The 12,822-nt window shown below is 38.2% G+C and overlaps 1 protein-coding gene across 4 annotated transcripts in view; it reads right to left on the reverse strand.

The window, feature by feature from the left end:
* CASP3 (caspase 3) overlaps positions 1–12,822 on the reverse strand; it is a 13,727-nt gene continuing 905 nt past the window's right edge. For 2 of the 4 annotated variants that reach the window (XM_086746186.1, XM_086746190.1), the window contains exons 2-8: positions 9,177–9,329; positions 7,798–7,890; positions 6,584–6,708; positions 5,948–6,076; positions 2,955–3,130; positions 2,351–2,468; positions 1–1,449 (exon numbers count right to left, since the gene is read on the reverse strand). In XM_086746186.1, coding sequence (XP_086602312.1) covers positions 1,223–1,449; positions 2,351–2,468; positions 2,955–3,130; positions 5,948–6,076; positions 6,584–6,708; positions 7,798–7,871 — 849 coding nt within the window. In that variant the 5' untranslated portion in view covers positions 7,872–7,890; positions 9,177–9,329 and the 3' untranslated portion in view covers positions 1–1,222. Of the gene's footprint in view, positions 1,450–2,350; positions 2,469–2,954; positions 3,131–5,947; positions 6,077–6,583; positions 6,709–7,797; positions 7,891–9,176; positions 9,330–10,902; positions 10,953–11,041; positions 11,305–12,822 lie in introns of all 4 variants that reach the window. The other 2 variants (XM_086746187.1, XM_086746189.1) reach the window with 2 other exon arrangements.

The raw sequence follows: 12,822 nt of genomic DNA on the forward strand, positions 1-12,822 counted from the left end.
CAACGTAGGAAACAGTATTTAATTTAAATTAAAAAAAACAAATGCCTCTGAAAGTGAACATCCATTTGCTAATATTGTTTATGCTACACAACTTAAAGAGTTTTAAGACTTGTTTTGCAAGCACCCTGTAGTCATTTACCATTGTCTTCCTCTGATCTTAAAAAGACTGCCACAAGCTGAAACATCAACAAAAATGTTTTACAGTTTTGTAAAAACCCGTTTCACAAAATTCCATCGAGTCATAAATTTCCTATTTGTTAACACATTTTAGCTAAAATCTTGTAATTAACTCAATTTGATATTAAAGTTAAGAAGTGAAGTTTCTCCAGTACCACAAATCCAGGTTTCCACACAGATCAAGTGTGGTATGCACATAGCACAAAGCAAACTCACTCTTATTTATAGCCAGAAAGAGGAAAGCAGACTATTCAGAACGTAGACTTCCTTTTGCACCGATTCTTATAGCCCAAAATATGGCTTAACAGCTCCCCCCTTAGGGAGCTGCAGAAAAAGAAATTTCTGAAGACTGATCCCTTAGTCACTCAGCTTCAAGGTCAGAATATAAAATTTATTTTGAAACAGCTACCATGTTGATATAATTGCTTTACCTAATAATCGATACAAAAAGTTATAAAATGATCAGGAAAAAAAAAATACTTTATTCTAAATATGCTTCCTAATTGTATGCAAAAAAAGAAATGGCTGTTTTCCACAGTTCATACCCTAAGTTATAAGAACAGTTTAGATTAGTTTATAACTTAAAGAACTCGAGTTAAGAAGAAATGTATGATGACACTACTATCATATTACCATCATTCATAAACATATCACATTCTGAATCTTCTTCCTATTGGCAAAGATATGAAACCAAACCATTTACGAGAACGGTTTCTCTTCTCTGCCCCTTCAACAAAGTGAAGTATAGCACCAAATAGATCTGTTAAGTGATCTAATCTTTCTTCAGTCTCCTCTTCCTAATTTTTCAAGATACTCAGAGCACTACTTTCAAATTTGCCTGTGCTTCAGCTACTCAAGTTTGCATTTCTAAACATAGCCATACTATGTTTTACTTCTAACAACAGACAATACCTAACTTTGAGAGTTCATTATGCCACACACAGTAGTGAACAGTCATTCAGACTTAAAAGTGGTATTCCATACTAACATTGCATATAAATTACAGGTAAAACCATGAACTGAAAAATTACAAGGTGAAATTATTTTAGTAAGGGAAGTAAAATTCTTTGGTGAGCATAGAGACAATGCATGGAATCTGTTTCTTTGCATTAAAATCCTGCCGAGTTGAGCAAGACTCATACTCTGCCACTTTGCGATTTACCCGAGTTAAAATCTGCATGAGTTCAAGTTTCCTTGCATGTTCCTCCAGCATTTTACACAGTGACTGAATAAACCAGGAGCCTTCAGCTGAATTCCTCCAGGAGTAATAGCCTGTGGAAGACAGATGTCAAATTGATCAGTGTAGCAGTTTGATGCAGGACAGGATAGCAATGAGGGGAACAATGCATTATTTCCAATAGCAATCAATGTTTTAAAATAAAAACTCAAACCCACTAACCAACAAAATTTAAATCTGATAATCTCCCCAAATTCCAACTCAAAATATTTTTCAAATCCTCTCATCCTTTCTAATCTAAGGTAGAAAATCAAAAGGCAGGAAAACTGTCTTCTGCTGCAACAGCCTTAGCCATTAACCACTTACTACTTCTTTATAGAGTACACGTATACGAAGGAGAGGTGACACTCAGATGGAGCCAAGATGCAAAATGGATTTCAGTGTCACTGTCTTCAGGACTACATGCCTGAATTAAAGACTGGAATCTACTTCTGCTAACTGGTAATATAAAGGGCATACTAAGGGTTCTGCAACTACTAATTTTGCTTAAGAGTGGAATGAAAATAGAGTTAATAAGCAAATAATATGCTGCTGTTTATCACCCACTTCTGCATATACATCTATAGATATCTGATTGTTTTGTTCTCTCAGAACTAATAATACCTTTTACTTCCTGCTGTAAATTATTTGCACAACTCAGATTAACTGAATTTATAGCAGATGAACATTTGAGGGTTTGCTTGTCAGATAAATGTATATTCAGGGTTTGGGGCTCTTTTTTTTTGTAGGAACTGAGCAGAGCAACTACTTAAAAAAGAGATCAAATCAGGGGAGAAAAAACGATTGAGGGAAGAAAATTCATATTTCCATGAAAGAGAAAAAATGAAGTAGTCACCCACTGACTGGATACAACTGCAAACTGTCATTTAAAATAACAATACAAGCTGATACATAGATACAATTTCAGGAACAAAAATTTATTTCCAAGTCTCTCACCTGGAGCTGTAGAATATGCATACAGGAAGTCTGCTTCTACAGGTATTTTTTGACACATTGTTTCTTCTGATCCACTGTCTGCCTCAATTCCAGAATCTAATTCTGTCCCTCTACAAGCCTATTTGGTGGAAAGAAGAATGGAAAATAAAATAAAAAAATAAAAGAAATAAGGGCAGTGATCATGATCAGAATACTGATTTTTCTTTTCCTTTTTAAAGACAATAATATCCCAATTAAAAAACTGCAAAAATCACAGGAATTTATATGTCACATTTCCATTAGACTGACTCAGAAGAAAAGTAACTAACATTTATTTAAATCAACTACACAGTTTGGTTAAGATGTTCATTCAAAAGTGCATTCAGAAACTCACTAAAATATTGGCTAGGGTTCAGAAAGATTTTACTTGATCCATAGAATTAAGGTAGCGCAATCTCAGCTATTACAAATTCATATTACACTTTCAGACTTCAAAAGAATCTTACTCTGAAAGCAATTAAATTTAAATAAGTTTTAGAAATAATTAACTTTTTTTCACTATTGATGGGAAACACTTTTGTAAGTATCCAGCTGATTTGATCATCATTGTTCAGCTGTACATCACCTGAATGAAAAAGAGCTTGGGTTTTCCTGCTAAACTTCTGCACCTGTCACCTCTAAAAAGGCTTGTTAATGCTTTCAGTTCAAGAGGGCCATCCGTGCCATAGATTAATCCTTCATCACCATGGCTTAGCAACACACAAACAAAACTGCTTCGCTTGCTGTGATCTTCTTCAGAAACTTGAAAGAAAAAAAAAGAGCATTACCTTAACTTCTTGCATTCCCTAAAAGCTTTGAACACATGCTGCTTCCTATGTGAGAGAAGTCTTTAAGAACAAATTCCCCATGTTTAGAAACCTCCCATCAGTTTTCACTTCTGAACAAAAAAAGCCAGCCTATTTTACTTCAGAAGGTTGGATACAGAAAATCCCAAATTAAAGGCCAACCCTACCCATACTAAGACATGGCCACAGAACCAGGCCAGGAACACTGTGAGGAAACAGAGGGTATTCCCAGAGGGTCTTAAAGTCTGAGTGGTACACTTCACTCATGCAGTACAGTCTTGTGATCTGGGATTGGACTGCTGAGAAGTTCTGAGTTTTGGGAAAGGACAGGGAAGCCTTCCTCTCCTTCCCGTTAGAGACACTTCAACTACACTACACTACAGTGGGATAGAGTGCACCCTCAGCAAGTTTGCCAATGACACCAAGTTGTGTGGTGCCGTCGACACGCTGGAAGGGAGGGATGCCATCCAGAGGGACCTTGACAGGCTGGAGAGGTGGGCCCGTGCCAACCTCATGAAGTTCAACCAGGCCAAGTGCAAGGTCCTGCACCTGGGTCACGGCAAGCCCAGGCACAAATACAGGATGGGCGGGGAATGGATTGAGAGCAGCCCTGAGGAGAAGGACTTGGGAGTGCTGGTGGATGAGAAGCTCAACATGAGCCGGCAATGTGCCCTTGCGGCCCAGAAGGCCAACCGCATCCTGGGCTGCATCAAGAGAAGCGTGGCCAGCAGGTCGAGGGAGGTGATTCTGCCCCTCTACTCTGCCCTGGTGAGACCCCACCTGGAGTACTGTGTCCAGTTCTGGAGCCCCCAGCACAAGAAGGACATGGACCAGTTGGAGAAGGTCCAGAGGAGGGCCACGAAGATGATAAAAGGGCTGGAGCACCTCTCTTATGAGGACAGGCTGAGAGAGTTGGGGCTGTTCAGCCTGGAGAAGAGGAGGCTCCAGGGAGACCTGATAGCGGTCTTCCAGTACCTCAAGGGGGCCTACAAGAAAGATGGGGAGAGGCTGTTTAGTAGGGCCAGTTGTGACAGGACAAGGGGTAATGGTTTTAAAATAGAGGGGGGTAGATTTAGATTAGAAATTAGGAAAAAATTTTTTACGATGTGAGTTATAGAACACTGGAACAGGTTGCCCAGAAAGGTGGTGGAGGCCCCATCCCTGGAAATGTTCAAGGCCAGGCTGGTTGAGGCTCTGAGCAACCTGACCTAGTCAGGGATGTCCCTGCTCCTTGCAGGGGGGTTGGACTAGATGACCTTTGAAGGTCCCTTCCAACCCTAACCATTCTATGATTCTATGATTCTACTTGGATTACATGGGGACCGAACGTAAAATGAATGTTGTTGCTGCTGCAAGACTAGCATTTATCCTCTCTCTCTCTTGCCCTGTAGCAAGGCCTAGAAAGATTTTTCAAGTGTTTGTAGATTTATATTTTTTTTTCCATCTTGTGGTATGCAAAGAGCATAGAACAGATATTCTCGGATGTCTTATTGTAATTAAGGACCAAGATGATTCTTCTAAATATATGAAAAGATACAAACATGGTTTAAAAGAAAGGATTCAAAAGGAATTCTGAGTGCAAAACTCAAGAAGATGCAAGAATTCATAGATGAAAAATATAACAGTCCCTAAAGCTGAATTTTCTGTTTAGAGCTTGCCAAAACACTGAATTTCAATTCTGGAAAAACAGAACTATTTAGATTTTTCTCAAGCGATACACACTCAGGCATTTCTACAATCTGTGGACAAGCTCTGCATCTAGAAGGGTCAGGAAAGGCTCTTTTTTGGGAATCTCTAGTTAGGCTGCAGTCTGTAGTTCACACTGACTACCTGGAGGCCTTACACCACAAGACGTAGACCTTCCACTATCAGCTACTGTCAACAGACAGGCTGCAACTATATTAATAAAATTAACCATGCCTGGGAGCATTTTCTGGCATAAACATTAACTGGCACTAAAGAGCGTAAATCTACGTTAGCAAACACATTATTAAAAGAACCAAACCAAAACAAAAAACCAGGATTGCTGAAGGCTAACTAGCTGTTAGGAATAATCCCTGGAACACTTTTACTGTTGAACTGTGACCTAGAACAGACTGGTAGAGCAATAACAGAGTGATAGTAGGTATGAGCCACAGTCATGCTAGAGAACCTTCCAACAGTTAACAAGAACAAACTGTGTTCCAGGGCTTTAGATACCTCCAGGCACCATTTAATTCACTGGTCTAGATGTAGCCAAGTCCAAACAAAGCAGGACTAACACAAACAGTAGTATAAAGCTCTCACTTGACAGAAGGTGTTTTGTTACACAAGTCAAAGAAAACATGAGCTGCTTCTCTAAAAGAGTAATTCAGTCCACACGCTTGCAGTTCTGGTCCCTTGATCAGGACCCCCTCGGATCACAACACCTCCTGGGCCACACCACAGCACAGAACCCCTCTACCCAGTTAAGCAGGTTTCTTTCCAACTCACAGAGCTTCGGTGATCCCAGGGTCAGAATACAACTCAGTCTGCATCTAAGTTCAGCCTTTTTTCCAGCCTTCTTTAGAAGATGAGAAAGTATACAGAGACAACGGTCATGGCACAAAAGATGGAGAAGTAGCAAAGATGAATAAACACAGAAACTATGATGTACATGCCATCCTTAGCAAGAAACCACTGGTAGGTGTGAAATATCATCTAAAAGAATCATGGAAGAAGAGATGTGAGGGCTAGAGATCTATTTGGAAAGAGTGGTTGATTTAATACATGCACCGAACATATTATTACTTACCATTTTTCAATAGTTTAAAAATGTCCCCACACGAAAGATCATTGTTGATCTTTATTTTATATCCCAACTTCATAAAAACTTTTCTGACACTTGCAGCATCTGCATCTGTACCCGAACGGGGTAACATCCCTATACGCAAGAGAAATGTATTATTTTTTATATGATATAGATGGCATGGTCTGATTGAGCCAAATTCTTTTCTCGCTTATACCTGTATCAGTCTGGAATATTATTCCATTATTCCAGATCCACTCTAACAGAAAAAAACATTGCACTACTACACATGCACACCATCTCCCTCTCTCTGTACCTGTATTACAGATTTACCTACTCCTTATTTTTATATCTACTTATCTATATAAAGACTTAAAAAAAAAGATTTCATTTACAAAACAGAAATCATGACTAAAGGGTAAGACAGACTTGTACTGCCTATCAATTTTTCTCCCCATTACTGATACATCCTAATGTGTTCCCTCTATGCATATTTTAAAGAATGCACTGAAATTAATCACACTCCTTCAAACCACCTAGATTGCAATTAAAATTGGTCTGCATATTTAATTTTGAAGAATAATACATGCCACTAATTTATCTACATTAAGGAAAAAAAACTTAAAAATTTCAAAGCGGTACCGGTCTGCCTGTGGAAGTTCTTATTGTTTATTATTACACACTCCCCCATCTCTGGATAATCCATTCTGTAACTGTGGTCTGGCAGAATTCCAGAGTCCATAGACTTGCTAGCAGGTAGGTTCTTTCTGTATCAAAACCAGACAAACTTTAGGTATAATTTATGATTGTGCAACTTGGAACAAGCTTAAAATTTAAAGAATCAAGGAAGAACTGTGCCTAAAATGATAATGCCTCTGCACAGGAGAATATAAAAAATTAGTTTAAGAAAACAAGTTATTATATGAATAAGAAATCAGTTGAGTTTTTTTCCATCATCTTTTGAAAGATATGTATCTGCAAGCAAGATCAGCTCTGAGACTAAATCTATTCTTAATTCTAACCAAAGTCATATTACCATTGAATTTTTATAAGTAAACATTCAAAACCTAGAAAGACCAAGAGTCTATATGGCAGCTGTAATTCTGCCTTCATGGCACACCACTGATGGCTCTGCAACAGCTGTCAATGTATGCTGAAGTCTGCATGAATTTCTTCTTTTAAGCACATGGGCAAGTGGTTACAAGATTGGGGACTGCTATCATATTGTATTCTACAAATAAAAAGTCTATAATGCTGTTAAATCTAATTTTCATTGAAATACAAAAAAGAATTACTTCAGAAACAAATTAAAGTTCCCAGAGAGAGTGTAATCTTATGATAGTGCTACACCAGCATAACAACTAGCTGTCACAAGGAAGAACAGGCCTGCATTTCCTCCCTTCCACCCCTGTAATTTCCCCTTGCACTTGTGCTTCCCCACATACAACCCTAGAGCAGGTCAGCTCAAGCAGCAGAACTGCCTGACACAGGTTCAGGTGAGCTCTAGAAGCAGTTCTAGGAAAGATGTGGACATTTAGCCCAGGGTGAAACAGAGAAGGCTCTTTTCAAGAACAGCTAACCACTTGATAATACTGTTAAGCCAAGTCTAACTGTACCTCAAGCGTTTTGCTTTTTAGCTCCGTGTACATACACATGGCCTGTTCTGTCAGAGACTGTATGTTTTCAAGATCAGTATACCAACTCTAACAGTTGTTTATTATTATTATAATATATATATTATTACAATTTACCATAACAGAAACTTCTCCTTCTAGCATTATTTCTTGCCTTTTGTTACAGCACAAGATTTCTCAAGACTTAGATCGAAGATTTAATACCAAAAGTACCTCACTTACCCTTTGGGACCAGGAAGAGATTTTGCATCTGTCAGATCTTCCTCCAAATGTGGTCCATCTCCTCTGTCTGCCATTATGGCTCTCAATTATCAGCTTGAAAATGTAAGAAAATAGAAATACATGACAGTTAATTATGAAATAATACCTTCAGATTGCTTAAATTTTGTTAGGTTTCCTTACAGCCTTGCACAGAGAGCAACTTTTAAAAATTACAGAGAAAACAGGAATGTTAAAAGAGGATATTCACACAGAATAACTTTAGCCTAGGAGTATTAGCGTTGTTAGGCAAAAAAAAAAATAGCATTTCTGAGTAATCCCTACATATCTTACATTTGAAAGAAAAACATGAAATATTTTTCTAAATTATTATGTTCTTAAGCAACTCTGGTAAAAATAATCTGTAGATCCTTGTGACCAAATCACTGAAAATGCCTACAAAAAGCAGGATAAGAGACAATTTGAAAACAATCTTTAAAATATTGTAATGCCCGTACGTGCATTAGTAATATTCATAATACTAAAATGCTATGTCATATATGGATCCTTCCATCTCAGTAAGACAGAAATTGAGATCCAAAACCCATCAACACAAGTTATGGGATGTGTGCAATGACTAACATAGGAGATTAGACTTGAGGTCTTAGTATTTTGAGAAACAAATGATTTCTCTGCATTTCATTTCAAATGAAACATTGCTGCAGCCAATTCTAATTGATGTCTGAGAAGGCAACTGCAATATAAATAACATAAAAACCACAACAATATAACTTCAAATAGTTGATAAACTCTATGCTGTGGGCTTCTATTTACTTTTGATCAGAACACAGGATAAAAACTGATGATTGATACTAAGCCAGAAATCAACTTAAAAGCAGTAAACCTCCCTCCCAATTACTCTCTGTCTACTCATGGAACACATTGCCACAAGCAACCTTTAACTCAGGATTCAGAAAAGGTTTAAGCATCACAAAGTTAAACCATCAGATAGGACAAAGTAATAAATGCTTAGAAGTTAAATAAGCGCTTAGACCTCAAGAAACAAATGAGGCACTACAAGGCAAGAATTTTAAAGAAACTTACTTAGCAGATATATTTATGGTAAACAGGGACGTATAAATAACCAGACCAAGTAGTAAGATTTGCTGGCCAGATACGATGAAGACTCGTATTTAAGACTTAGGTTATTTGGTGGCAAACTGTATTTGCCATCTTATACCACCATATTCTTATAGCAAGTCTCTTAACTTCATATCTATGCTCTAGCTGGTACACTGTGAACATCCATTTTCTGTGGCAACAACTACTGATGCATAAGAAACACTAATCTGGGTAAGTATAACTATCTTTCTTTCCTTGTTTCTTAAAAGACATTTACTTACATTTTTAGTGACTCCAAGAGATCTTAAAGGTTACTCAGAATACTATTTCTTCTTATCTTGGAGCACTGATGTAATTAAGAAATCCTCTTGCTCACAAAATTATTCCAGACTTGAGAACTGTGTCATGTAAATCAGCAGCACACAGGGAATTTCCTGAAAATCAAAGTACAAAAATATCAAATAAGCTTGATATTTTAGAAATAAAATTTCTAAAATACATTATTTGCTTTATATTTTAGAAATTAATTTTAAAGACAGTATCATGGGGCAGGAACTACATCTATGATGCTGGTGCTAGGCCGGCCAGTTGATGATCTGGATTCATTCATCCTAGCTTCAAAGCCTAATTCCTTAAAAGTTCCCTATGTGAAAAAAGACAAGCACTTCCAAAGGGTAATTCAAGTACCCGAGACCTGCGGCACAACAGTTATTCAACCTTATGCCTTATCATTGGGCAGGGTGTGCTTGCATTGTCACTCTAGACTAGACTTTGTTGTCAATTGGTGTGTCCACCCAGCTGCAACTGAGAAGCAGAGCTTCTGATTCCTGGCAAGTGGAAAGCAATGAAAGCTTTCATTGATAAGAACACTAGAAGTTCTATTGCTGCAGCAGAGCCCAGCGTCCAGGACTTACTACGCCTCTTTCAACACTGTCCCTACCACAACCATCCTTGGCTTTGGTTCCCAGCTCTCCTGAGCTCTCTCAGCCTAACCCACAATGCTGATGCAACTCATGCTGTTCCTTCTTCTGGAAAAGCACTATGTGCAGAAGCACGACCGAAACCCTTCACTGTGGCTGGGATGAACAGGAGAGACAGGGAAATGGTTAACTTTCTTCCTTGTTTGTTCCTTCTTTGCCAACAGTAATGAAGAATCACATTATATAAAAAAGAACAGTACCACACACCAACTCCATTATCGAGACTAGCCAGCAGGCGTACTGAGAGCAGAGCAGCCATGTCAGCATGGAATTCCATTTCTGCTAAAAGCTCAGGTGTTTATCCCAGCCACCTGGCGCTGTGGAAATCTACTTCCAGCCAGCGCTGCAAGTACATGAATCAGCTAGAGTAAACTAGTAAACATGTGCCTACATGAGATGACCACAGGTCATCTCCTATCACATGAGCCAGTCTGGGCTACCAGTAACTTCTTAGAGAAAGACTCAGCTAAAGCATAGAGAAGGCCAACAACTCTGGGGCCAACAGATGACACCATGGAATCATCAGGGAGGGTAAGCACGTCATTAAGCTGCCTTGGGTTCACTTCAGGTGTGCTCCAACCAACTGCTGCATCCCATTAGGGACTGGTTTTAGTAAGCTGGTGGGAATAACACTGGTGAACAGCAGCAGACTGCAGTACGCAAACTGGAAACCTAACAGACTGGGACCACTGAATGCTTCTATAACACAAATGTTAAAGCGTGCCGCAAACAATAAGAAAGATATTAAACATTTAAGTGTCCTTAGATTAAGACTTATCTCCTTGACCCTTTTACAGCCTCAAAACATAAAACTCTCAAACTGCTGTCCTTGATCCAGTGCCAAAGAAACAATGAAATTCGAAGTATAGCAAAACCTATAATTACAATGAACTACAGTACTTTGTTTCTGAAAAAATGTAAAATACATTTTGTAATACTGCATCATAAAAATATTTCTTACTAAAACCTTTGCAAGCCCAGCTCACAGCCTACAGTTTCAGTTGTTTAACGAAGTGTTAGAGCTTACTGCATTCTACTGCATCACAACTGGAGCTTGTCTAAGAGTCTTTACAGAATCTGGAGAGATAGTGAAGAAACACTGGATATAAAGCATTAGGTATTTAAAATATGCATGCTTTATCTTCAGAATAGAATCTATAACTTACCTTTAATATCCATCAATTTCTGAGCACCTTAATGCACCAAGTCACCTGCACGTCTTTAAAGAACAAAAGACACCCACAGAGAGATATCTGTTTTGTTGCTAGGCACTCAAATGCACGTTTTAAGCAGCAGTATATTTTCTGCCCTAAAGCACAAGCTGATTCTAACAGACTACTAAGAATTGCCTCATCTTGGTTTAGAGAATGCAATGATGTCATGTTCTGTCAAGCAGAATACACATTTCCCTGTAGAGGATGATCTCATGCTGTCAGGGATAGGGGAAAAAAATCAGGACAATGCATTAAGAATTTAATTTAAAATTGTTATTTTGCTCCTTGATATTCTTTTCCCCGAAACCTTAGGTAAGACGAGCTTTCAACTGTAAGGAAACTTAAAAAAAACCCAGTAGCCGAAATGAGCTACAGCATTTTTCTGATCTAGTAGACTATGTTCTGCAGGTTTTAGGAAGCTTATTTTACAATATTTTACCTGAAAAAAAAAAGAAAAAGTTTTTTTAAAAACCCTATGAGACAGAGATAGTGAATATAAAGATAATGCTACAATGATCCTTATAGGTACTACTTAAAAGTAATAAAAAATAAAGTGGTTCAAAAAGGTCCAACACTATGCTCAGCAAGCTACCAAAAATGACCAAAGTCTCTCTCTATATCAATAAAAGCAAACACATATTTTGCCGTTGTTTCAATACTTTTATTCTGATAGGAAAACAATAAATAGAACAATGCTTTTACTCCATTGTGGCCTGGATTTACTTATCCTACCTGGACCTAACGTAAATAAATTAACATCATTATACATCACCACTTCCCCAAGAACGATCAGGTGTCTTTTTAAAGCGGTATTTATTTGAATTGCAAACCAACAATAGAAATTAATGATACAGTGATAAAAAAAACCACCAAAGCTTCTCAGACAGGGAAGGAAGCAAATAACTGAATTGTCTCTAGTTACCAGCTGTATCTGGAAACACACAAGCCACAGGAGACAACACATGCTCAGTATGTGCCAGCTGCTACAAAGCAATGACTGTAGCACTATTAAAATACATGTCCAAAACAGAAACCAGTATCATAAAACATGTCCTTAAAGATTAGAAAAGGACAGTTTTCTACCTCACATGACTACAAATGACAAGCATTCAAAGAAGGCACTTTATGTACATAAATACACATGGCACAGCGCAATACTAATGCAGACATGCAAATTAAGAATTTTCCATTCTACAATGTATAATGATAACCAATAATTATCTAACTAATAATGGAAGTAAAATAGAGAAGTTGACTGTATGAAAAACAATAAAAACATCTGAAATATATAATTACGTTTTCTTGTGTGGTGTTATTCCCCTCTTAAATGCTGCCATCACTGATGGAAGCAAGCCAATACTGTGACAGCCCTTCCCATTACTTCTGGTCTGGATGCGGCTGTCGGAAAACACTGACACTGGGCCAGCGCTCTGATCTTCCAAAAGCAAACAGACTTTTAGTTAGTAAGCATTAATCTGCAAAATCAGCACGATCTGAAATCATTCCATTCCGAGAGTAGATAGGACCCTTCCTTACTAATTCACCTCTACCTATTCACCACATCACCACCGCAACAGGCAACAGCCTTGTCAGGCTCCTTTGTGTTAAGCACATGGTGCGTTATCTTGAAACCTACCAGTTGTCAAGAAGCAGGTAATTAAAGGAGAGAATTACAAGTTGGAGGGTAAAAGGCCAGATTACCGCCGCTATCCTTCAGCCCAGCAGGGGACAGA

The sequence above is a fragment of the Chlamydotis macqueenii genome, chromosome 4 (genome assembly GCF_036417535.1).
Source record: "Chlamydotis macqueenii isolate bChlMac1 chromosome 4, bChlMac1.mat, whole genome shotgun sequence".
NCBI lineage: Eukaryota > Metazoa > Chordata > Aves > Otidiformes > Otididae > Chlamydotis > Chlamydotis macqueenii.